At 38.0% G+C, this 25,691-nt stretch overlaps 1 protein-coding gene across 3 annotated transcripts in view; it reads left to right on the top strand.

Moving 5' to 3' along the window:
• The window catches only part of NBEA (neurobeachin), a 550,888-nt gene that overhangs the window by 494,424 nt on the left and 30,773 nt on the right, over positions 1-25,691 (top strand). For all 3 annotated transcript variants that reach the window (XM_036904990.2, XM_036904991.2, XM_036904985.2), the window contains exons 47-48: positions 3,453-3,605; positions 18,465-18,632. In XM_036904990.2, the coding sequence (XP_036760885.2) occupies positions 3,453-3,605; positions 18,465-18,632 (321 nt within the window). The remainder of the gene's footprint in view (positions 1-3,452; positions 3,606-18,464; positions 18,633-25,691) is intronic.

The following is a 25,691-nucleotide window of genomic DNA, read 5'->3' as shown; positions in this document are numbered from 1 at the left end:
AGGTGTCTGTTTTGTCCCACTATTAAAAATCTGACAGTTTCTTTGGCCCCTCAAACATGAAGCTTCTAGCAGCTTACACCAACATCTTAGTTAGCACCCTAATTAGTGACCACGCTGTGGTCTGTTGGATGAGGACTGGAGTGGAGAAAATATCCTTATTGAAGAGGTCATCCTGAAGGCCCTAGTAATGCCGCTTTTTCATATGACTGGCCCTAATCAAAGCCTTCCAGGACATTCCAACTGAAATACCCTTCCTCCTGCCATTCCAAATAACCATCAGGGCTAACCTTTCTTGGCCTCACTTCGTTCTCCTTAGTGGTAGCCCCCCATTAGCCCCTTCTTTTTAGAGTGCTGTAATTAAAATGAAATGGGTTAAACCCCTGTGTTGTACACTTGAAATCAGTATAATATTGTATATCGACTTGTATTATTGTATATCAATTTAAAAAATGAAATGGTATTGCTTCCACTTCTGTAGTTTGGCTACACTTTTGTCTTCAACTTTAAGACTAATGTTTTCTAAATTTCATGTAAACTCTTTTGCACTTTACAACACAAGTAGAATAAGCAAAATGCCATTTATTAAGCTACCAAAGTTACCCCTCAGAAGGTACTTCTGGACTCATCCTTTTTCCTTTATTTAGTAAAGTACTTCATTGGCTCTTCCCTTCAGACATTCTTACAACCATCTTCCTACTCCCCCAAAGATTCCCAGTGATATTAAAACAACGTTATCTACTATCTTCAATAGTTTAATATTTAATGAACACCTGCTGCATACAAAAGTATAGCTCCAAGAGCTACGAGGGATTCGACAAAACATAGACCTCACAAAGTAAGGCTTGAAAACCTGCTTTTGCCCAAACTGTTATTAATATAAAATCCTAGGTTTCTTGTGTCTTTGTGAATCTATTTTAATGACATACAGAGAAATAGCATTCCAGTGGTAAGTAGGTCAAGGATAACCACATAGTTTAGATGACTTATAGCACAGGAAAGAATGGGAAATAATATATCTGAAAAACTTTATAGAGCAGCAAGGCAGCTGAAGATAAATTGAGACTCTTTGGGCTGTTTAAATAAAAAATAAATCCAAGTTGCTATATTCATGTGAGTATATATCTCTGCCCTCCAGGAAGCTTATAGAGTCTAGTTATAGAGATAGGACATGAACACAAATAACTGCTGAAAGGCAGGAAGGGAAATCCCTGACTTCCAGGAGTCTATTACACATAAATCATCCTCCACTAAGAGCAGCTGCAGGAGCTCACATTCCTCTCCCCTTTCGGCCCATTTGCAATGCTATTGCTATTCAGCGTCGCATATAGGATGAAAAATGTGCAAATAGCCGTATTCTCTGCCTTCTCAACACCCCTTACTGATTGTCCATATTTTCCCAAACAGATATCTTAATTTATTGAAATAATAAATTAATAATTACTCCCTTGGTCAGCTCAAGCTGCTGTATTTTACCATAAACTGGGGGGCCTATAAACAACAGAAATTCATTGCTCACAGTTCTAGAGGCCGGAAGTCCGAGGTGAAGGCTCCCGCGAGGTCAGGTCTGCGTCTGGTGAGAGCCGGCTTGGTGTTCATGGGTGGCCGTTGTCCTCACATGCTGTGTCCTGCCGTGGCAGAGAGGAGCAGCCCGCTGCATCTCCGAATGCCATCACAGGGAATAGAGTTTCATCATTCGTATCCTAGGGGAACAGAAATGTTCAGACTGTAACAGTTACACATTTCCGATTACATACAAATACATGGGAACAGCAAACACACTCCACTTCCACCTTGTAATCGGTGATCGCACACCATTACCAAATCGCTCCTCCAGTGCAGTATGATACGCACCGTCGTGCTCACCTAGCCTGGAAGTCAAGCTCATTGTCATTGCTGACAGAGTACGGCAGAAGCACTCTGGCCCCTGTATGTCCACCAAATAAGCTGTGTCGTCACTTGCAAGTAAGGACATTTGTTTACCCGTGAGTTTTTCTTCCAGCCCCTTCTCAATTGCTCCTGTCATAACAGGTCTCTAAAAACATCTTGTTGTAAAACAAACGCACCCAATAACACAAAATCCAAACAGCCTAGTTTATCCTAAACCTTCCTTCATCATCTGGCTCCAGGCACCTCTTGCTGTCTCATCCCCGCGTCTGGACCTGCCCTCCAGCGTATCGTGTACCCCACCCCACATGCTCAGTCCGTACCGCTGCTGGGTAATGCTCCCCAGTGGGCTTTGCCTCATTCAATTTTTGTTTTCACAGTGCCTGCTGCTCAAACTTCGTTATATTTTTTTATGCTTCACATTTATCATCATAAGAGTGAACAATGATCACATTTTCCCAGAGCACTACTAAGATAAACACCCCTCTTATGCTATAACAGATAGATGTTGGCTTTAACAGGAGAGCCCATCAAGACACAGTCAGTGTATGCTTTTCTTGGAAACTTAGGAATTTTATTTATTTGAAGACCTCAGTGTCTGATGGTCATTTTTAAGTTTTTCTGTGTATCCCTATAAAAGACCACAGTGAGATCTGCATTTCAGGTACTATGAGGTCAATGTTGATGGTGTTACACAAATAAATGTCCTTATGCTTTTCACAATATAGATTAAAATTAACCCTCATCTTGATATTTGAAAAGACCTTTTTTTTTCATTTTCTCCAAGTTGCTTTTTTTAAAAAGGACAACAAATAAACACTTTCAGGGTCCTAAAATCAGTTCTTTTATTTCTCTATCAGATTTATCCTAAAGTAATATAAACCTCATGTTAAACCGTGTATCAAACACAAGTTTGCCTTGAACCAAGTTGTTTATGCCATATTTGCATGCACGTAACACAAACTCTTTGCATCCAGTTTATTAAGAACTTACCATCCAGGTAGCAAGAATTAAATATTTAAAACATGCTGTCACGGTGCATAGCATCTCTTCATTGGGCTAAGTGATAGGAATAAGAAAAACTTATTTTGCCAAATTACAAAATTAAACAATGAATCTCTTTGTAAAAATCATGTCTTGTAATTGCAGCGTAGTGAAAAAGACAAGTAGAAGATGCTACATGATTTCTAACCGATACTGGCAACTTTTTTATAATTTGGAAATTTCCTTAACATTTCACAAGAGGCTGTTGAGTAGCACAGATGTGCAGACACAGCTTTTTACATGTTTGTTTATTCATGTTTTGTGAACTGTTGTTGATTCCGTAACCCATTTCTCATAACTAATCTATGGCAAGGTAAGATTGAAAGTCTTATAAACAAATTGTCAAGAAAAATGTTTTTTTTCTTCCTAGACTCTTAACTAAAGAATTCAATGTATGGAATTAAGTAGTAAAATGTTAGATTTAAGTAAAGAAATTGTTTAATTCAGTTTATAGGTAACACATTACAATAATTTTATTCAACTGATTTTCAAAGTGATTTACGATGCTACATTTTCATTGGCAGGAACTAATTCCAGAGTTCTATTACCTACCAGAGATGTTTGTCAACAGTAATGGATATAATCTCGGAGTCAGGGAAGATGAAGTGGTGGTAAATGATGTCGATCTTCCCCCTTGGGCAAAAAAACCTGAGGATTTTGTACGGATCAACAGGATGGTGAGAGAGACTTTGTTTCTGCTTGAACAATGGAAGTAAAAATATTCTGTTGTTTTGTTTCTAACTATTAAGAAATTGTCCTTGAAAATCTATAAATACAAGGTTAAAATTTTAAGAAGAAGAAAAGAAAGCATTTTACTGCCGTCTTTTGACAGGGTTCTTTATTGTAGGTCGGCATTTCCTTTCATGAGTCCTAATAAGGAATGGTAATTCAGTTATAGTTTCTCTCTTTGGAGAACAAAATCAGATGAGCATCTGTTGACTAATGTATTCTAAAATACTTAAAATAAATGTCCATCTCTTATTTTTATCTACTGGCTAAATCTATGCTCTTTTTTCATTAATACAATACTCAAAATAATTTACAGTTTGAACACATCTGTAAGTAGAAAATTATAAGCTGTGAAACATACCTAACACATATCCATCAAAAATGTAATGTACCTGACATTAAGAGTATACCCATCTAGGGAACATACTCAGAAAGAAAAGCACATTACTTTTTAAATCTGTGTCCACATTAAAAAATGTGTAAATAGAATGTTTGCATGTGAGAATTTTATAGATTTCAATATATTTTTATCGATATTTAAGGAGATTTTAATCTCAGTGTGGTCACGATATAAAGTGAACCACTTTATAGGAATTTTATCAATAAAGCCAGTGAATGACTCAAAATATATTTTTAACACTCTTATTCATTCCCGATTTTTTCCAGCTGTCTCATAAATACGTTTTATTTTGCTTTTTGCAGCTTATTTATTTGAATCAGAATCCAATAAGGCCCACATATTTCAATGCAGCTCAGATATCCCTTAGTCCCTGTTTTTAAGAGCTGTATCATTGGCATATAGCACACAGATATAATTCACATACCATACAGTTCACCCATTTAAATTTAAAAAAAAATTCAATGGATTTGAGTCTGTTCACAGAGTTGTGCAACCATCACCACAGTCAATTTTGAACATTTTTATCACTCCATAAAGAAACCCAGCACACTAACAACTGCCCACATCTTCTCCATTTCCCCCAGGCAGCCCTAGGCAACCATTAATCTACTTTCTGTCTCTATAGATTTGCCTATTCTGGGCATTCCACATAAACAGGATGTGGTTCTTCACGCTACTCCCTGATGTGGGGTCTTTTTTATTTTGTTGACTTCACGTCAGTCACGTGCTCCCTTCAGTTTGGGGGCTTTACTTTCTGTCTCTAAGAAATATTTTACTTTTAACATACTCTATTTTAGAAAACTGGTCCTGATGCAGTAGACCTGTGTTTGCAAGCACTGCAGTCTAGTGCTCACGTGATCTAGTGCAATTACTATGATCTGCAGTCTAGTCTCCCCCATGAGGGAATATCATGTATTGCTTAACTTTTATGTATTATTTCTCTCCCTTCTCAACCTATAAGGTGGCACTTTCAGATATATGGAATTATTTCATACTGGTTCCTTGAATAACAGATTATGTCTCCAGTTTATATTTTTAATGTGAAGGAGCTATACTTTGGTGATGCCTCCTCCTAAACATCTATGCGTGATTTTAGAATTGGCAGTCCGTTGCCGTGCTAGCCTTCCATGTTGGTGTACTCACTGCAAGGTCAGCATAAGGATACCAGAAACCCACTGACGTATCAGTATCATGCAGTCATGGCATTCCACTTTGTATTTCTAGAGCCCAGAACTGTGCCTGGCTTGAGCAGTTAGTCAGGAAATATTTGCTGAGTCAGGGAATGGATTAATCCTGTAGGGGTAATAATCTTAGTGACTCAGCATGTTGTCAAGTTAAATCCAAGCTAGTCAAACTGAATGAGTCCTTCATTCAGGCAAACAAAGTAGCCAAAAATTGTTGTTCCGAGATTTTCTCCTGTTCCAACTGCTGAACTCAGCTGATTGAACAGAAGTTTTCATGCGGGGGCTACTAATTAATGCCAGATGGTATGTCAGAATCAGTGTGCCTTGGAGTGTAGACATTTCCTGCTCTTGACTCTGGGCTCTGCCATTTAATAGCTTCCTTATGAAGGTCAATTATGGAACATCTCAGACCCTCACATTTCTCATCTGTAAAATGGGGAATACCTTATTCATCATAAAATTCATTTAATTTAATGATTTAGTAAATTTACAGCATTGTGTGACCATCCCTATGATCTGATTTTAGGACATTCCCATCACTCCAGAAATATCCCGGCCCCATTTGCAGTCATTCCCTGTGTCGATCTCCAGTCCCAGGCAATCATTAAGCTACTTTCTATGTCCGAAGGCTTATTTCTTCTGGACATTTTATATAAATAGAACCATACCATGTGTGTTCATCTGTGTTTGACTTCTTTTACTTGGTTTGAGATCATCTGTTTTGTAGCATGTATCAGTACTTCATTCCTCTTTGCTAAATGACACTCCACTGTATGGATACATCACATTTTGCTTATCCATTTTTCATTACCACTTGTTCATTTCCACTTGAGTTCATTACCACTTGAGTTGTTTCCACTTTTTGGTTATTCAGAATAATGCTGCTATGAACATTCATATGCAAGTCTCTATGCAGATCTATTTTCATTGCTTTGGGGTATATATCTAGAGCTAGAGTTTCTGAGTCATATGATGAATTTATATTTAATATTTTAAGATATTGCATAATGGTTTTGCAAAGTAACTGTACTGACTTACATTCCCAATAGCAGTGTGTGACCATTCCAGGTCCTCCATGTCTTCACCAACCCTTGTTATTGTCTGTTTTTAAAAAAAATTATTATAGCCATTCTAATGCAAGTGAAATAAAATCCGATTATAGTTTTGATTTGCATTTCCCTAACGGCTAATGATGTTAAGCATCAAGATCATGTGCTAATTGGATGCTAAAATATTTTGGATATATTTTAATAAAAAATTAAATAGTGATTCATTATAGATACAGCTTTTTTGTTCTTCATTAGTGAAAGAAGTTCGTATGCCCCCAGAATTAGTGATTGTATTAATGATATACCTAATTGAAAAAGAAAAGGCAGCCATACCTCTGAGAACAAGTCCCTAAGGCAGCATCATGAGCAGGATTTTTTGAATGTAGGGAAGGAATTATGGATAAGAAACCATCAGATAATTAGTATTGATATAAACGCAGCAAGAAAGACTTGACTAAATTGGCAGAGAAGTCTTCATGCTTCATTCATCTAGTGTGATGGGTGGCAGTGCTATCCAGACAAGTTAAACTTTCCAGAAAAAATGAAGTTTCTAGACATTTGTAGTGAAACGAGAACTTTTTAGAGCATTATTATGATTGTCTTCCTAAAATGTGTTACCACTTGGTTCCCTATCCTCTGGTACAGAGGGTGAAACTTCTCTTTATTAGGAGTACCCATTATTATTCTATGAAGTGATACAATTCTGTATCTCTTCTTTTTGTTTCCTTTAGACTGTCAGCTATCACACTTCCCTTAAATAGCCATACCTGTTAGAATTTGCTGCTTTTAAATTTATGCTTACAGATTTACCAAGGCCTCATGACAAGTAAGAGTCAAGTGCTGCCTGAAGTCCTGGGGAAAATCTAAGCTTGTAACTTTGGTAGAGAGGGACCTCATTTTTTCCTTCCAGTTTTGCTGGCCCTTGTCTGATCCATTCCAGATCTGGGGGTTGTGTGCTCACACACGAAGTAACAAAATGCTGCCCTTAGTGAGCGGAGCGTTATGGTACATCATACCCAGTCTGTACCTCTCCTTATGTACAAACAGCTGTGTGGCCAGCCTCATACTCTCCATACTTCCCTGGTGGGTCCCTTACATTTTTTCCTGTACTTCCCTCATTCCAAGATTTGCTGCTGACAGCTGCTACAGATCACGATGGACACCCCGATCTTGGTCACCCTGCCCCAGACCCCAGCGATGGTCCTGAGCCATCCCAGTTGAAGGCTGACCAAGATCAAATAATGGCAGTGCTGGTGCCTAGAGCTCATGCCCTCTGTGGAGTTGGAGTCTTTGTCAGACCCTGTGCTAGACCATCAGGGGCCTTATTCTGTTAACCCTCAAAGAACCCTCTGAGGATGAGGTGAAGTCACCTTGCCGGGTTATCACCTCCATATCAAAGTGGCCACATTCTTACCCAGTCTCGAGGACCGAATAAGTGGTGCCTTGACGAGCTGTGGAAAGGGAGATGGGAAAGGAGGGAAGGACACGAGTCTTCTAACCGGAAGCCAGTACAGCGGGGTCAGCAGAAGAAAAGGAGAAATGAGCAGGAATTGGCCCAAGACCAGCGGTGCTTTCCAGTCCTTACAGCTATGCAGGCCTGACTTTCTGTGGTCCTACTCCCACGCCCGTGTCCCAGTCCACACCCTGTAGGGCTCCCTTCCCAGCCAGGGAGCCTCGGCCGAGAGCTGAGGAAGCCCCAGGTCCCGCCCAGCACGAGGGAGAGGAAGGCTAGTCTTCAGCTCTTCAAGTGGGTGAAGAGGCATTAGTTCACATTCTCAACTTTTGAGTTCCCCGTGGGCCTGTAGAGCTAGAAGTCTTTTATTCGAATAAGGAGGCTGAGGCTCAGAAAGGCAGACCCGCTCACCCACAGTAGTGATGTCAGTGCTTTTCCTGACTTCCCAGGCCTGGCACTGCAGACTGGAGCTCTAAGGGAATGTCCCCTAGACCCATTCATACTCTTTAGACCTTCACCTGTATTTTGAATTAAATAGGGCTTTTTACAGATCAATTTGAGAACCGCACTAAACTAGACTAATGTTGTTTCTACTGCACCCTGTGTTCCAAACACCAGATTAAAAGGGAGATTTGAAATATAAAATGTTTCTTATTTGCAAACTACTAATATCTATACAGGGATAGCCTCCAAACACCTAATTTTGACCGAAACATTTCACCTTTAATCTGTAGCTGCTGGCCTATCTCATTATTCATAAAATCACCACATAAGATTTTTTTTTAATCCCTTTTCCTTAGAAGTAGATGATTCTCACCAAATGGTTTCACAGCATTTTGGTTGTAAGAGAATTAGCAGATTATTCAAAAGATACAGCCTAAAAATGATTATAACACTGTAAAGACAATTTAAACTCCAAAAGTAGATTTTCCCTCTTACTTAAAGAGAGAATAAAATAGTACTCAAATAGTATCTAAAATTGTTCCAAACATTTCTACTGCACATAAATAAAATATGAGACATCATTTATTCCTGATATTAACATTACCAGTTAGTATCAGGTAATTGGTAATTACCTGGCTTCTCAAGGAGCTCACCGGTTAGAAGACTTCTCAGCAGCTCACGGAGGCAGGGAAAGTGGAGATGCATGTGATTCCGCATCCTTTACAAGATTTCATCTTTTTCATATTTTAAAGAGAAAAGTCTCTTTTTGCTAGGTAACCGTTTGCATTTGGAGTATATTATGCTGAAACGCCTTGCTCAGAAAAGAATTGTAAGCAAACAGCATAGCGTAAGAAATTTCGGAAGACTTTCACAGAAACTCAGGGTCCTGAGCTCCATCCCTTGTGCTTGAGTGCCTGCCCTGCCACCTGTTAGCCAGGACACCTTGGACAAACCTCTTCTTATAGTTTGTCTTTCTTACAGTGGAAGGGCTGCTGAGCAAACTTTAAGGCAAAATGAAGTGTTTCTTTCAAACAAATCTCCCTACTTGCCATCACTGTAAATACCTATTCAGCAAGCCCAGTATGTACGGTGCTCAACATACAGTAAGAATTGCATGTAGTCACTGTCCCTCAAAGATGGGCTCTCACATGTTCAAAACAATTAAGTTTTATAATGCACAAAATATGAAATATAAATACTCTGCTTTCTGAAAATATAAAACGTCAGAAGTGAATAGTACTTTCTTGTAGCTCTTTTTTTCATTGAGGTATAACTGGTATATAGCATTATGTTATTATATTTATACATTATATGTATATTACTTTTTTGTTATAACTAGTAAGTTCCAGCTTGTTTACATGAAGAAATGAAAGAATCAAGACAGCTGGGTTGTCCTCTATTCTAAATCAAACTCCTGTTATCTTATAGGCACTCATGCATCTGGTGAGACTTGTGAACCAAACTTTTACTGGGTGGAATGAAAGGCTTTATGCAAAATTCTGCAGGCTTGGGAGCAGCAGACTGGCCCAGTCCTGGATGGCTGCAGCCCCCACCGTGCAGGACAGGTTAAATGGGCATGTGTAGGAGGTGCCTAGCTAGAGTTGCATAGGTGGCTTGAGAAGGGTTTATTCTCTGGGTCTTCTTTCCCTGGACTTTCCTGGAAGGGACTCTACAGAATAGAAAGGGAAGCCTACCCTGAGTAGCAACAAGGCTGGGCTCCTGTAGCCACCACTCTTGGTTGCATCAGAATGGGAGATAAGAATGGTGTAAAACGCTGCCTACAAGGCAGCTCAAGTATCAGCTCTATCAAAAGACATGAAATGCGGCTGTGTCTCTGGAGCTGCTCGCCTCTCAGGGTCAGCTTGAGGTTTTCGTTCACACCCCATGTTCCTTTTTTCTTCTGCTCTAACTGCTGGTCAGTTTTCCCATCATACTGATAAAAAAATTATCATACTGACATCATGCAGAAATAATGCAAGGCATCTGTGTTAAAACTAGAAAATTTAACCAGTTGTCTATGTATCTCCCTTTTCTGCTGAAGATATAGTCATTCGATGAAAATTTCTCTGATACACAAAGCCTCGGTAGTAATAGAAAACATAGAAGTGTTTAAATTTTCCATGAGTTCCATGAATGCACCTCCATTGTTGATGTTGTTTTGTAACATTAAAAGTTTCTAACTTTATAGTGGCTGGATAGCTCATCTAGGATTTAATGCTTATGAAAGAGGTTTAGAGAAAATGTGCTCTAGTGTATTTATAACTTGGGCTGTGATTATCTGCAGTTATTTGAAGGAGTTCTTTGTAATGAGCCTGAAGTAGAAAATAAAAATGTCATATATCCCAAAGAAATGACATTCACAGTAGTAAAAAAAGGCCTTCCTCTCTTTGTGTGGATTAGTATTCTGTGTCCATGAGCATCCTCTCCTCCTTCTTTTAAGCTGTCATTAAGAAATTCCAGGCAAAAGAAGATAAAAATAACACTTGAAAAGGGGTAATATCATTGATCATTAATGATCAGGTTTATTATCTCTTACCAGCAATTAAAAAAGTATTTGATGCATTTACAGAAGACTTTACATGTCTACAACCTAATTTCCTTTTCTTATTTTTAAAAATGAAACAGTGCTCTGATTTTGAATGATGTACTTCTTCTAGTCCATTGGGGATTTTTTTTTAGTTACAGACAATAATACATATAATTAGTTAGAGTTGTTTATAGTTTGTAAATACAGTGATGAGGTTTCTGTTTTACTGAAGAACTGTGAAATTCAAAATTTGGTCTCATTAGAAAACCTGGGAAAGGAATTAAGTCACTTTTAGTAGACATTTCAATAAATTTCAGTGTATTGAGTTCATACATCAAGAACTGGTTTAATTTATCCATGCCAAGCTACGCTGATCACAGCCGACTCACTCATGAAACATTACTACAGCCCTGTGTCCTGATCTAACATGATTATAATCTGACCTCCCCGCAAAGGACAGAAGTAGAAAGTGTCTCTGATAACATTACCCTAATGCTGGCTTCATCAATCATAATCTGCCCTTGTTTAAAATTTGCGTTAGAAAAAGGCCTTTCACGGATGTGCACTGATCATCTCACCCAGCCCTTAGCCCAGCAGATTCCTGGTGCTCCCGGGCCAAATGCAGAATATTCTCAGTCTGCAGAACCAGCAGCTCACGGAGGCAGGGAAAGTGGAGATGCATGTGATTCCGCATCCTTTACAAGATTTCATCTTTTTCATATTTTAAAGAGAAAAGTCTCTTTTTGCTAGGTAACCGTTTGCATTTGGAGTATATTATGCTGAAACGCCTTGCTCAGAAAAGAATTGTAAGCAAACAGCATAGCGTAAGAAATTTCGGAAGACTTTCGCAGAAACTCAGGGTCCTGAGCCCCATCCCTTGTGCTTGAGTGCCTGCCCTGCCTCCTGTTAGCCAGGACACCTTGGACAAATAAGGTACCCTGACCCCTTGGACCTTCAGTGTCCTCCTTATCTCTGAAACTGGGCATTTGCACATTCCATAAGTCTTTACTGAGGGCCAGCTCTGAGTAGGGCGTTATGGAAAACACGAAGAAGAACTGGACATGAATGCTCCTGGAAAGAAAGCTGGAGTGCAAGAGAGAAACACCTTCCTTCTCCCAGGCACTACGGGCCTGTCACACCCTCCCAGTGCTCTGGCTCTGGAAACACAAGCTGGGGCAGCTCCGTGAATGGCCTTGAGGAGCTCGCACTCTACTCAGGAACACAGACAAGTGAACGTACAGCGCCAGCAAACGCTCATGTGTGCTGCACCCCATTCATTGAACAGATAGTTACTGAGCCTACCAGCTCCTGTTTTATGTGTGTCAAGTATGAACAGCCAATGACCCTGACCCTCAGAGCTTTTGATCAAAGGGACACAGACAATAAACAGGACAGAAAAAGGCAAAATATCTAGTATGTTAGAAGGGGACCAATACTACAGAAAAAAGGAAGTAATGCAAAGGTAAAGAGTGAGGGTGTGCAAGTGTGCATAGTGTGGTGACGGCTAGAGCAGCAGACACAGATCCATTATGTTTTAATCATTTCTGCTGGAAATTGGGGTGGGGGACGGTGTTAATGCCTATTGTCAGCTTAGAGCAGCAGAAATTTGAGGAGCACAAAAAGCTCAAGTCAGCATGTTTTATTTCCCACTAGACTGTGGTATTTTTAAGGACACAGAATGCTTACTTATCTGCATGTCCTCCAAAGCTAGTTTCTGACATGTGGTAGGTGGTCAGTAATTTGGGGCTGGAGAGACGTGAGATGTGACTTGGTGTTTTTGCATTTCATTGGGATGGGCTCCTGGACATCAGGCTTTTATCTTGTTTCTCACAGTGTCCCTGGGCCTAGAGTATTGCCTGGCCCCTACTAGGTGCTCCACATTGAATGAATAATGAATGAATGAACAGACGATTGGCTGTTCCCTCTGAAATCCTCTTCCACCAGATGGCTTTACGCTCACTTCCTCCCAGCAGTCCTTAATTGTCGCAGACTCCTGGGTTCTGTCAGGCTCCCCTCACTGCCATTTAAACTCTAGCAGAAATTTCGGGGTCTTTTATCCACTGCTGTAATCCTAGGCTCTAGAACACTGTCTGGCACAAAGCAGATGTATTTGTTTGGTGAATGGACGAGCTTCTTTCTCACCCCCATTCCCACATCCTGACATTTCTTCCTTGCTCTTGCGACCGACAGACACATCTTTCCCATTGCTTAATTCATCAACCAAAAATATTTATTAAACATTAAACACACATTACTTAGTGCTAGGTTAGGAGCTATGGAAAATGCAAAAGAAGCATTATAGTCCCTGTCTTTAAAAGACTTACATTCTGAGGATGCAGCTTTGCAAGTTTCAAACAACTAAGTGCTAATTGGTAATAACCCCATTCCTTTGTAGAGCACTTTACAATCTATATGCAAATTGATTTTCACAAGTAAATTTGTATACATTATCTTACTACATTAAACAGGAGGGTGTCATAGAATTCATAGAAGGATTCATATCGTATGAGCTGGAAAACTCGGGAAACAAACACTGGACTTGAGTAAGAAGGGTGGGGATGAAGTGAAAAAGAAGCAGGAGGGTGAAATGCTTTCGCCTTACGGAGGAGCGAGCAGCAGAGGTTCAAAGGTCATACCAGCTGCTTTGTGCCACTAGAGGCAAGGATGTGTATCAAGAAGTCCTGAGAAATGGAGAGTGGGGTCAAGATTTGAAGGGTTCAAGGGTCAAAGTTTACACTTGTGAATATGTCATGCCCGGAGGAACCTGGGGAGATTTGAAATAGAGGATGACTATATGAGTGGGACGGTTTCGGAAGTCTGTGCCACCAGAGGGGTGCGAGGTGGGCTGGATCAGAGGAGGTCGAAGTCTGTTGCACACTTTTTCCCTGGTGGAGAGCAAGGGGTGCCAAGACCAGGATGGCCGGTGGGAATGGACATCAACCCTCTGCGTTACACGCCCAGGACACAATCAAACAATAGAGTAATTTAAGCCCCCCAAAATAAGCATTTAAAACAACTATGTTGTCTTTATTTAAAATAATTAAATCTCTCACTGGGTAATAGCTATAACTCCGATTTAACCATGAAGAGAAGCTAACGTAGATTCTACAGAGGAGGCAGTGCTATGATTTTCTGACTGCCTACTTGGATATATGCAGTTCTATTTACAGAATTTTTTTCAACCTCAGAAGCAGATTTTTGAGACAGTAAGCGAAAGAGCTTGGAGATGTTCTTAGAAGAGGAAAACAGAAATTCTGTGTTTTTAAATGAAAAAATTCAGGAGAAATAACCATTTCCTCCTCACAGTTAATTCCACTACCCTAGTTTCCTTTTTCATAAGTTTCAGAGACACTTTATCCTAAACCTGCTAGAGAAAGAAATTTCTACCATTTAATACCTATGGGACAATATGGAAATTAGAATTAGGTAACTATTATCCATCTAATAGATTTCCTCTCTGGTTTAAATCTCACTCTATTTCCTTCCTCCCAGATCCCCCGGGTAGATTTATGGATTGGCAATTGGTTTATCTCTGCTTAAAGCAATTGCTTCTGCTTTCAGATATGCAAGTAGAGGGTAAAGCAGGCAATTAAGACTATTATAACCCTAATAGCTTAGTAATCAAGTATTTCTTTATATTTTTTTATCATAACTATTTGCTATAAAATCAAGTCTCAAAATCCAGAATTTGTGCATGAAAACGTAGTTCTGGAAAGAAGAAATAAGCAGAGAGTGCACATTTAAAAACAGATTAAGAGTGTTTGGAGTACAGTTAAGTCTCAGACTTCAGCTTCAGATAGGTCTTTATGCTTTAATTAGGTGATATATGAAATTCAATTCTTAGATGTGCATTTGATTTAGAACTAGATTTAGCCTTTAAATGTTCTAACTGGATTTTCTTTTCTTCCTGCACAGAGACTAGAAAGACAGACTCTCTAAAACTTTATCTGTTTAATCTAATACCTCAATGTTTCTTTGTTGTTTGGTTTTATGACTCCAAAAAAAAAAAAAAACCTGAGGCGAAATTATTTAATTACAATTAATTTTTAATTGATTACTTGGCTGCCTTGCTAACATACAGAATAGAATAGGGTATATAACTATAGCCATAGAGATTTTTAAAATTTAATTAGAGATTATAAACAACTGTGAACTAATAACTCTACAACTGAGATGAAATGGCTAAATCTGGGAAAAATATAAAATGTCAAAACTGGCACCAGGGGAAATAGAGACATGCAAACTTTAAAGAAATTTAAGTGGTTAAAGTCTTCCCATCCCCTAAAATATCCAAGCCCTATTATTTTATAATTGAGTCCTACCAGATTTTCAAAGAGATAATGATGGAAAACCCTAATATAAATGAATATTTATTTATGAATAATATTCTGCAAGTCATTTCAGAAAACATGGCAAGCGACATTGAGTTCATTTTATGAGGCTAGTGTGACCTTGATTCCAAAAGTAGGTGAGAGGAAGAAAAGAAAAAAGAAATAAGGCCATGTGTATACTCATACAAACGTTCTAAATAAAATAGTATCTAACCCAGTAGTAAAACAAAATCAGCTTACAGAAATCAATAGCATTTTTCTATATCATCAATAACCAAGTAAAAAATATATTTTTAATATTATAATTGAATGTAAACTGGGAATTAAGCAAGAATACCCATGTCCCTTATGGAAAAAATATTAATTTTTAACTGTAATAAAGTACATAGAAAATGATCTGTGTAAATACAGACAACTTCTGGGACCTTAGATGGAGAAACCTAATATAAAGTTTCCCAAATTAATCTACAGATGTATTAGAATCCCAATCAAAATTACTTGGATGTATCTATACAATTACTGTAAAAGTTACAGGAAAGAATAAAGGTCCACTCTGAGAAAGGCTAAATGAACCAGATATTAGGATATATAAGAAATAAAGATAATTAAGATAAATAAGATAAAAATAGAAATGAAAAGAGGGCAAAGAAGGAGACACACATATCTGCATAAATGATACATAGATAAGTAGGAAGAAGATGGTCAATACATAGAGAAAGGGGGATGAGGGAAGGAGGGAGGGGGAAAAAAGGGATGTTTTAACCCTGTTACTGGTTCTAATACTTTGGCTGTTGATTGTATTGCTTTTTCTCGGTAGATTGTCCTATTATCTGTAAACAATAGCAGTTTTACATCTTCATTTCAAATATATATTCACACACTGCAGAGGACCACTGAAGAAAGGCTTGTTTATTAGATGGCATTGGAAAAACTGACTTCCTGTATAAACAAAAATGATACCGGATCCCTATCTGATACCACATATGAATGAAAATAGACACTAGGTGGATTAAAGACCAACATACGAAAAATAAGACCATAAATATAAAGCTTAGATATCAAAATGCAGAAAGTTATCTTTGTAATTTCAAAACAAAATCCCAAAAACATAAAGGAAAAAATTTGGTTATCTCAAAATTAAGGATCTCTACTCAACAAAGAGCAACATGGTAAAGTTATATATGTGCCATTGGGGAGAATGCATATGCAATTTTTAAAAACAACAAGAAACTATTACCTAAAATATACAAAAAGAGCTTCTGCAAAGTAACAACATCAAGACAAGAGCCTCTGTAAAAACATGAACAAAGGGTATGAACAGGAAATTTACAGAAGGAGAAACCCAAAGGACAAGAAGCATATTTGAAAAGATGTCAAATTCCTTAGTAGTCAGAGAAATACATATTAAGACGACAATAAGATATTTCGTATGTTACACTGGCTAAAAGTAGAAACATGGATAATACAGTCCTTGGGGGTGTGGACATAGGGAAACCTTATGCACTGCTGGAAGGAGTGGACAGTGGCTGGACACTCATGACTCAGATGAAGTTTACGCACACCCAGGGCAGCGACAACAGTCTTCCTCCAGATTGCGAGTCCCAAAGAGCTTCTCACAAAGCCCCCAAAAAGGATGCAAAAGTGGAGTCTTATCACAGCCTCGTGTCATGGGGAGTCAGAAACAGCTGATACTGAGAGCTGGAGGAGGTACCGCGCCCCAGCTGTTAGAAGCAATGAACTGCCAGTACACCCAGCGACATCGGTAGATCTAAAGCAATGCTAAGTGAAAATAAGGAAGAAATAACATGAAATCTGTAACACTATCCCATCTTTATCAATCAAAAATACATGCGCACAAAGAATAAGTAATGTTTTACAGAAGCACATGAAAACAAAAGCAGAAACATTAAATAGAGGTGAGATTTATGGTGGAGGAGAGAAATGACAGTAGTGGATGGAGATAAATATATTTTTCAAACTCAAATTAGTGAGAAGGCGTCATTCCCTCCACCCCTCATAATTGCATTAGACCTTGTATTCAATAACACTTTGCTCTAACAGAGTAATGATATATATCATCAACCCTTTCTTTTCAGAGTATGTTTAGCGGTATGTACATACCACTAAGATTTACTTGAAATGTTTACTGCCTAACTGATCATGTGATTATGTGGATAAAATCTTCCTTTAAATAACATATCTGATTTCAGTACTATTTTGATTCCTGTAAATAGACTTGGGCAACAGCTCCTATATAATGAGCCGTCATTTATTCATTTTGTCCATCCTCTCATTTATTGCACCAGACATTGAAAACATTACTGAAAAATAGACTTTTTTTTAATTAACTAGTTATACTGGATTGACTGAATCACTTATACATTGACTAATATACTAGACATAACCAATATAGAATTTTAACCAACGTCTTTTATATTTTAGTTTATTTTCCCATGTTCTACTCTGAACTGTTAAGTCAAGACCAATGAAATATAATGTATAGAGATTGTTTAGTTTTAGTCCAGAAACTATCCTTTCATAAAATCGAATTGTGTATATTTCTGAATGAGAAATACAATAACTGGTGTAAATAAAATACCCAAAAAATTGAAAGAAACAAATCAAGAAAGTTTCAGAGGAATAAATTGCTAGTTAAATGTGATCACATGAAAAGATGAAAAGTATCATTCACTTATTTTATTGATGAAAAAAGTGAAATGTAACTGTCAGAGGGATAATTTAGTAAGTCATTTATTAATTAAGTGAATTCCAAATTGATTTCAACACCTTAGAAACCAGGGACATGCAGCCAGAGTGACTTGATTCACATATTTAGTTAAAGCTGCCATTTAGAAAATTGTTTTACACGGCTTTGCATAGTTGGAGTTTAAGAAGCTAGGTCTACAGCTTTTTGTTCATGTTGCTAAAAACAATGAGCTCTTAAAATCAGTAAGAAATTAATGATAAGCAAATGCAGTGAGAGGCATAGTGCATTGTACAGTGATGTCTGCTCCTATCACTGGTATGAACAGAACTGCACGCCTACGTGTCAAGACACCTGTTGGAAACTTATGATGGCTTCTTAGGAAACAAAAGGGCCTTCTTTTTTTATGACTCCTTATGGAAATCAATTTACTATTGATTCTCAGAAATTTGCATTAATTTTCCCCTAGCCGGCAGACATCTAATACTGCCCAGCTACCCCTAAATTGTATAACAGCTTAGTTAATTCATAGCAGAAGGAAGGCATCCCCTTTTAGTAGTACTAGAGGTAAATATAAAGGCCTTACGGCAGGAAAATACATGATAAGAAAATATACAAATGCAAAGAGAATACTTACACAGTATGTGTCAACATAAGAAAAAAAGAGATTGGCTAAGTTTGTCCAGCCTCTTATTTCTTTCTTAACTCATTTCAGGCCCTGGAAAGTGAATTTGTTTCTTGCCAACTTCATCAGTGGATTGACCTTATATTTGGCTACAAGCAGCGAGGACCAGAAGCAGTCCGCGCTCTGAATGTTTTTCACTACTTAACCTACGAAGGCTCTGTGAGCCTGGACAGCATCACGGACCCTGTGCTCAGGGAGGTAGGTGTCAAGCCCCATACATCCCAGGAATTTCTGTCATCCCTTAAACACAAATTTGGCTTCCACTTTTGGTGTAAATTTCCTTTCAGCATTTTACAAATCAGATGACAGTTTCTTGACAAATGTGAAAACATAAATGTTATAGGTCAAAAACAAGTGATAAGAGTACCATGTTCCTGCTTTTTGAATCGTAGACATATATACAATGCTCTTCAGTAACCCTATTTTATTTGTTTTACTTCGGTAGCTACTTTAAAATGTTTAGTGCCTTATGTGTGTTATTAACTAATGAAACCTACTTGAATATTTAAATATGAACCGTTCACATTAAAATAAGCAGCCGGTATGTTTCTTTTAATAAAAGCAAAATTACAGGCTTCTAGACAGAATACTCAGAAAAAATGCATCAGTGAAATAGATGACATTATAGTATTTGATTCCTGTATGCTCTCACCCTGAAATGTTACGGCTAACAGTTGGGAATTGTATGCCATAGTACGTGTATAGTATTTCTTGTGAAAATAGTCATATAAAATATTACCTAAATCGCTTTCTCATTGCACAAAATTGCTTCAGTAGGTGAGAGTGAAGAAGCAACAGCTGCTACGTAAGCCTGCTGCAAGCAAGCTACGTCCCAGCTTCCATACCCCCAGGTAGCTGCCATCTGCTGGGTGCAAAACAAGTCACCGCTGATACATTTCCAGGCAGGGAAGGGCTTTCTCTATTTTGTTGTTTTTAATTTTAGAAGTGGAAAACTTGTAGATTTTAGAAAACAAAACTCTGTAAGAAATATTTGCATCCACAAAGTTATTTCTTGTATCCCTCGATAAAAACAAAATGACTCCATTTGTCTGGCTTCAAGCAGAGAAGAAGGAAGGGAAGAGAAGGGGCTCATGATCATTCATCATTGGACCCTTAGGGCTAAATATGCAGAGAGCAAATTGCAAGCATGTTGTTAGGTGCGATATTATTATACCGTATTGTATGCACGAGGAAATGAATGGAATTACTGCCTGAAGCTGGGGAAAGAGGTAGAGACAGAGAATGAAGGAATGAATGAGAGAGAAGCCAGATATTACTAAATTAGCTGGTGAACTAAGGGATTTTCCCTACAAACCATTATACTCAGCTAATTTAGTATCCCCAGTTGTGTACACCCTATAACCAAATAATCTTATGGGAAATATTCTAAGTTTAATTATTCTCATCACCATATACCCTTAACACATGTCTAATTCTATAAATGCCTTACATACTATATTCTCCTTTTAAGACCAATACCTTTAGAATTAGAAAAATAATAATAATTGGAATAGTGTATGCAAATCCAAATTGTTTTTTGACTTTTTAAATATCATAGACATTTAGCACCTGAATATTTTATCATACATTTTTACCCATGATGAAGTTCTGTCCTTATAAAGAAAGTTGCAAGTTAATCCTCTTAGGCAAAAATTAAAATATTTACAGCATATTGTACATAATGAAAGTACAGGGCAGCATTCACTTGAAAGAAGAAAAGCACATTTTTCATATTTACATGAGAATAAATAAAGAGATAAATGAGAATAAAAAGAAAATGGATTAGAATGGAGACTTTCTTTATGTGGATATAGCATTTACTATTTGAATCTTATAAAAATACCTGCTTCTACAAAAAGTCACACCATTGATGTGACAGTGAAAAAACAACGTATAGGTCTTAATTGTCAAATTGTAGGACTTCTTAATGGAACATTATATGAAAACGTGTAATTTTAATTATTTTGTTGGATGGGAGTGGTTCAGGCACAAGGTTTGCATATTGGATAGCCGATCCACCCAATACTTTACTGCTCTTGATTACCTCCTAACGATGCCAGCCATCAAGTGCTGGGATATCTTAGTTCAGGACTCTGTTCTTCCAACATTCTCATTCTCATTCTGGGAGCATAATTGCTGAAAACTGAGGTTCCATTAGAGAAACTCCCAGAACCATTCGCGATGTGTATGCCCTCCCTCCCAGACCCGAAGCCTTTTCCATCAGTTCTCAGCATGTCAGGTGAGGGAGCACAGACCGGGGACTTACCTTCTCTCCCCCCCAACCAGTGCAGGACCAAGCACCCAGCAGCCGAGACATTCCAACTCTGTGGACCTCGGTCAACTCAAGATTGCTCAGGAAGATACTTTACCTTCTCAAGACCACTAAGGAACCACTTGGTACACTGTAGACATGACAGATTAAATGATATCAAGGGTTATGAGCTAACTGTCCCTCTGACCACTCCCGACCCTGGTCTCTTCTGTCCCACAAACCTAACATCGTCCCACAACAACATTCTGCACTAACATTTTAAGATGAGAACCACCAGAATCCTGTGAGCTCTTGATGCTGGTCAAGTCATCTAATCTCCTCCCACCTCGATGGCTCTGTCTGTAAAGGAGGAATAATAGGAACATAACTTTGCCAACATAGAAGCACTTAGCATCTACCGTCCCAAGAAAGAACTCTGTAGGTATGTGGAAGGAAGTTCCTGATGTCCACTATTTGGTGGTCATTTATGTCCCTCATGGATACCTTTCCCTGTGATGAGGAGGCTCTCTGTACGGACAGCCCTTTTCCCACAGCACTGGGTTCCCGGAGGCCTCCCCCCGGGCACGGGGGCCTGAGAGAGCTGATACCTACCGAACCTGGTGGGATACAAACTCTTGGAAAGGAAAGCGCTCAAAATGTTACCCCTTGTATTGAACTCAGTGCCTGCCTTCTATTTGATAATATTTGTCTTGGTATTTTTAAAATTTCACATAGATAAAACCAAAGGAAAGCTATAGTTGTACTAAACTCCAACGTTTAAAATTTTTTAATGCTTAAACGCTGATTTTAACAGAAATATTTAACATATGAATATCTCCGTATGTCCCTTCTGTAATTTAAACTGTAGGATTTCTCTGTTTTGTTTGTGCTTTAGAAATGGTTAAAACTTGCAACTCAGTAGTCCTGAGAGGAATTATAGGGGAAAGTTGAAGATGGCTGATATTATATGGATATGATCTCTCACGAACTGCCTGTAACTTTGAGCTTTGCAGTTAGTGCTAAAATTTGAGAAATGGTTAAGGTTATTGACTCATTCTTCCTTGACAGGTGAAATTGCCACAGCAATTATGGCATTAAAATGTCAAGAAATTAGAGGTCAGAATAACAGACAATTTTCTTCTCTACATCAGATTTAAAATTGACATTCTTCTGACAGCTTAGGATCTCTGGCTGTGAAAAATATGACAGCTTAACTTATTTTATACTTGTAAAGCCATAACTGATAATAAACTTTATCATGACAGCCTCCGGGCAGAAACATGACAGAACAGTTCTGGTACAAAGCTCTTTTAATATGTAAACACCAGATCTGTGGGATATTAGATATTATTTAAATTGTCTCAAGTCTTGGCCTACATCATAATCCCCTGGATGCCTTTTTTTTTCATAGACAAGCTCAACTGACTATTTGAGCTATGATTTTAGGCATGATAATGAAAGTGATTTTGTATCCATTTTTATGTATTAATGAAAATTATGTGATTTGCTTTGTATTTTTACTTAACCAAATGATGGCTGAGAAACTCCATCCTGCGACCTGTTTAAGAACGTCCTGGTTAGTAATCGTCCGGTCCCCCGGGTTCCTACCTCCTTGGCACTCAAATCTGATCCATAGACTAACACATAATACCAGCATCACCAGGGAGCTCCTTCAACTCCAGATTCTCAGGCCTGCCCACCCAGCTGTGTCAGAACAGGTGACTTGCTTGAGATTTTACAGTTTAAGAAGCACTGCCCTACTAATAATTGTTTGAGTGATCTGGAGAGCCTTTTTTTATTTTCTACAAAAGTAGAGAGTTTGGTCATAAGGAACCCTGTGTACCTATCACCAGATTTCAAAATTTTGAACACTTACTTCATCTAGGTCCCTACTCCCATCCTCTCCACTGTGTTCACACACTCGGGCCGTGTCCATGTAAGCCCTTCCAACTCCCCATCCATGTCTCCTCCCCTGTCTCACGGGCATCTCAGAATGTCCAGGGAGAGGGTTTGAGCAGGTTTGTTTTGAAAAAAATCTCTCCAAGCGTTTCGTATACATTCCCAGTTAAAAAAAGCATTAATCTAGCCTAATACACCTATTAAATCATTTTTCCAAAGACACCCAGGTATGTAGCACCAGAAGCGGATTTAGGGGAGGGGTCACCTGATCCTCACATTGGGGTTACTTTCATCCTATTATTTCCTAGAAGTTTAAAAATAACAGAATATGTACTAATGCTTATTAGTTACAGAGAACATTTTCTTCTTACTTCCAAAATAGTTCTCAAAAATTTAAAGGACATCTACTGTGTATTTCCTTTTCACTAATTTAAATAGCAAGGGTTTTTTTTTTTTTTCCTGTTTTGTTGGTGCTTTTGAAATTGCTAAAGCTTGCAATTCTGTAAAACTTGCAGAAATCGTAGGGGAAGGTTTAATGTGGCTTTAAGAAGTTGTTCATCAGCCACTTTGTTCATCATTTCTTCTAATCCCTTCCCAGAAAAACAAGTTTTACCAGTCTTTGAGATTCCAAAGGCACTAGGGGAATATGCTATAGCTAATAGTTGATTAATAGAAATTACAAATTAAATGCCACAGAAAAAATGTTTACTGCATTCTTACATGAGTGAAAAAATATTTCATTCTAATTGCTTCTAAAAATGATCAATCTTATGATCATGGATATAATTACTCAAGCCTGTTTGCCTGCCTCAGAATATGATTATATGGTGGTACATAGTAGGTAATAACAGACTACAGGCGGAAATTAGATAATAGGTTATATCATATCACAGCCCCATCATTAGTATTTGAGTGACAGTAACTGAGTCATTTTACTTTTATGTACCTTTGTTTCCCCACCTAAAAAAGATAACAGAAATGATATGTAACTCATAGGGCTGTATTTGAGGATTATATGAGAAAAGACTTATGAAAACACTCTATAAACTATAAAATACTACACAGACATTGTTATTTATTACCTGAGAGCATAATTACACAAAGTAGCTTGGAGGCACTTTGTTTTACTACTTTACTTTTCTGTATCATCTCATGTACACTCAACACTGCCAAAATGAAAACTGATCTAGGTGGCTTCCCTTTAACAGTGAGAGGTATACCTGTTGGCCTATCATAAAAGCCAATTTTGCTGGCAGACTATTAGAACATATGGCCCAGGCATATATACACAGGTCCGTACGTAAGTGCATATATATATATACATATATATATATATATATATGCACTTACATACCTGTGCTGGAAATATTAAAAATACTAAATGTATTCTGATATTATCAGCAATCATGAAGCTGTGGGATTTTTTTTTTTCAAGATAATTATTTTTTATTGAAGGGTAGTTGACGCACAGTATTACATTACATTAGTTTCAAGTGTACAACACAGTGATAAAACATTTATATACATAATTCTAGGTTCAAGCTATCACCCTACCAAGCTGTTACAATATCTTGACTATATTCCTTATGCTATACATTACATCCTGGTTACCTATTTATTTTACCACTGGAAGTCTGTCCTTTTTTTTTTTTTTTTTTTGTGAGGGCATCTCTCATATTTATTGATCAAATGGTTGTTAACGACAATAAAATTCTGTATAGGGGAGTCAATGCTCAATGCACAATCATTAATCCACCCCAAGCCTAATTTTCATCAGTCTCCAATCTTCTGAGGCATAACAAACAAGTTCTTACATGGAGAACAAATTCTTACATAAAAAATAAGTTACATGGTGAACAGTACAAGGGCAGTCATCACAGAAACTTTCGGTTTTGCTCATGCATTATGAACTATACACAGTCAGTTCAAATATGAATACTCATTTGGTTTTTATACTTGATTTATATGTGGATACCACATTTCTCTCTTTATTATTATTATTTTTAATAAAATCCTGAAGTGGTAGGTAGATACAAGATAAAGGTAGAAAACATAGTTTAGTGTTGTAAGAGAGCAAATGTAGATGATCAGGTGTGTGCCTGTAGACTATGTGTTAATCCAAGCTAGACAAGGGCAATAAAACATCCACGGATGCAGAAGATTTCTCTCAGAAAGGGGGGGAGAGGTTCTAAGCCTCACCTCTGTTGATCCCCAATTTCTCACCTGATGGCCCCCCGCGACTGTGCCTGTCTTAGGTTGTTCCTCCCTTGAGGAATCTTACCCGTCTCTGGCTAACCAGTCATCTTCCGGGGCCATACAGGGAAATGTGAAGTTGGTAAGTGAGAGGGAAGCCTTATTGTTTGAAATGGTTAGCTTCTTATTTCTTTGCATATTTATGCCCTGTAGCTTCTATGCCCAGCATTTGTCTTGAGGTATCTTTACCACTTGGAAGAATTATGATACTCGGTAAATTTGATATGAGGCACGAATTCTATTTAAGGGTTGTAATTAGGAAGGAAGAAGAAAAGCTATAGAAGTAGCAGGCGGAAGAAAACATGGGAAGATTGATTATTTCTTTGACATATCTTCTTGTAGAGTAACTTCAGCATGTATAGGTTTTAAGCTACTACTTAAATTGTGCACACACATTAACATAATAGGAGTATAGTTACATAACCAGAGCATATCTGTAATTACCAGCCACCTCCAGTGAAACCAAGAAAACCAGTTAGGCACCTTAGGCATTTGTGAAAACTTATCTGTGATATGGTGGATATTGTCCAACTGAACTTGAACAGTCTGAGAGAAATCAGACAAATTAAAACAACCCATTCCTGGGGAATGTTCACATCCCTTATGTTCTTTTAACAGTAAATAGTCTGTAGTTGTAAGATTTTGGAGCGCTACAATTTGCACTTCTCCTAATTCTTGGTTGAGTTCCAACAGTGTAGATCCAGTCAAATTTGTTGTTTTACTGTATGCACAGGCCAGCTTAGATATCTCCTTCCTCATTCCCATGGCAAGTCCAGGAGCTGGTGGGATGAGTGCATCTACAGCTGTAGCAGTGCGTGGATCTTTGTTGGGGTGTTTTGATGATCATCTTCTGG

This window comes from Manis pentadactyla, chromosome 2 (genome assembly GCF_030020395.1).
Source record: "Manis pentadactyla isolate mManPen7 chromosome 2, mManPen7.hap1, whole genome shotgun sequence".
NCBI lineage: Eukaryota > Metazoa > Chordata > Mammalia > Pholidota > Manidae > Manis > Manis pentadactyla.
This window is presented reverse-complemented; position numbering and strand designations above follow the sequence as displayed.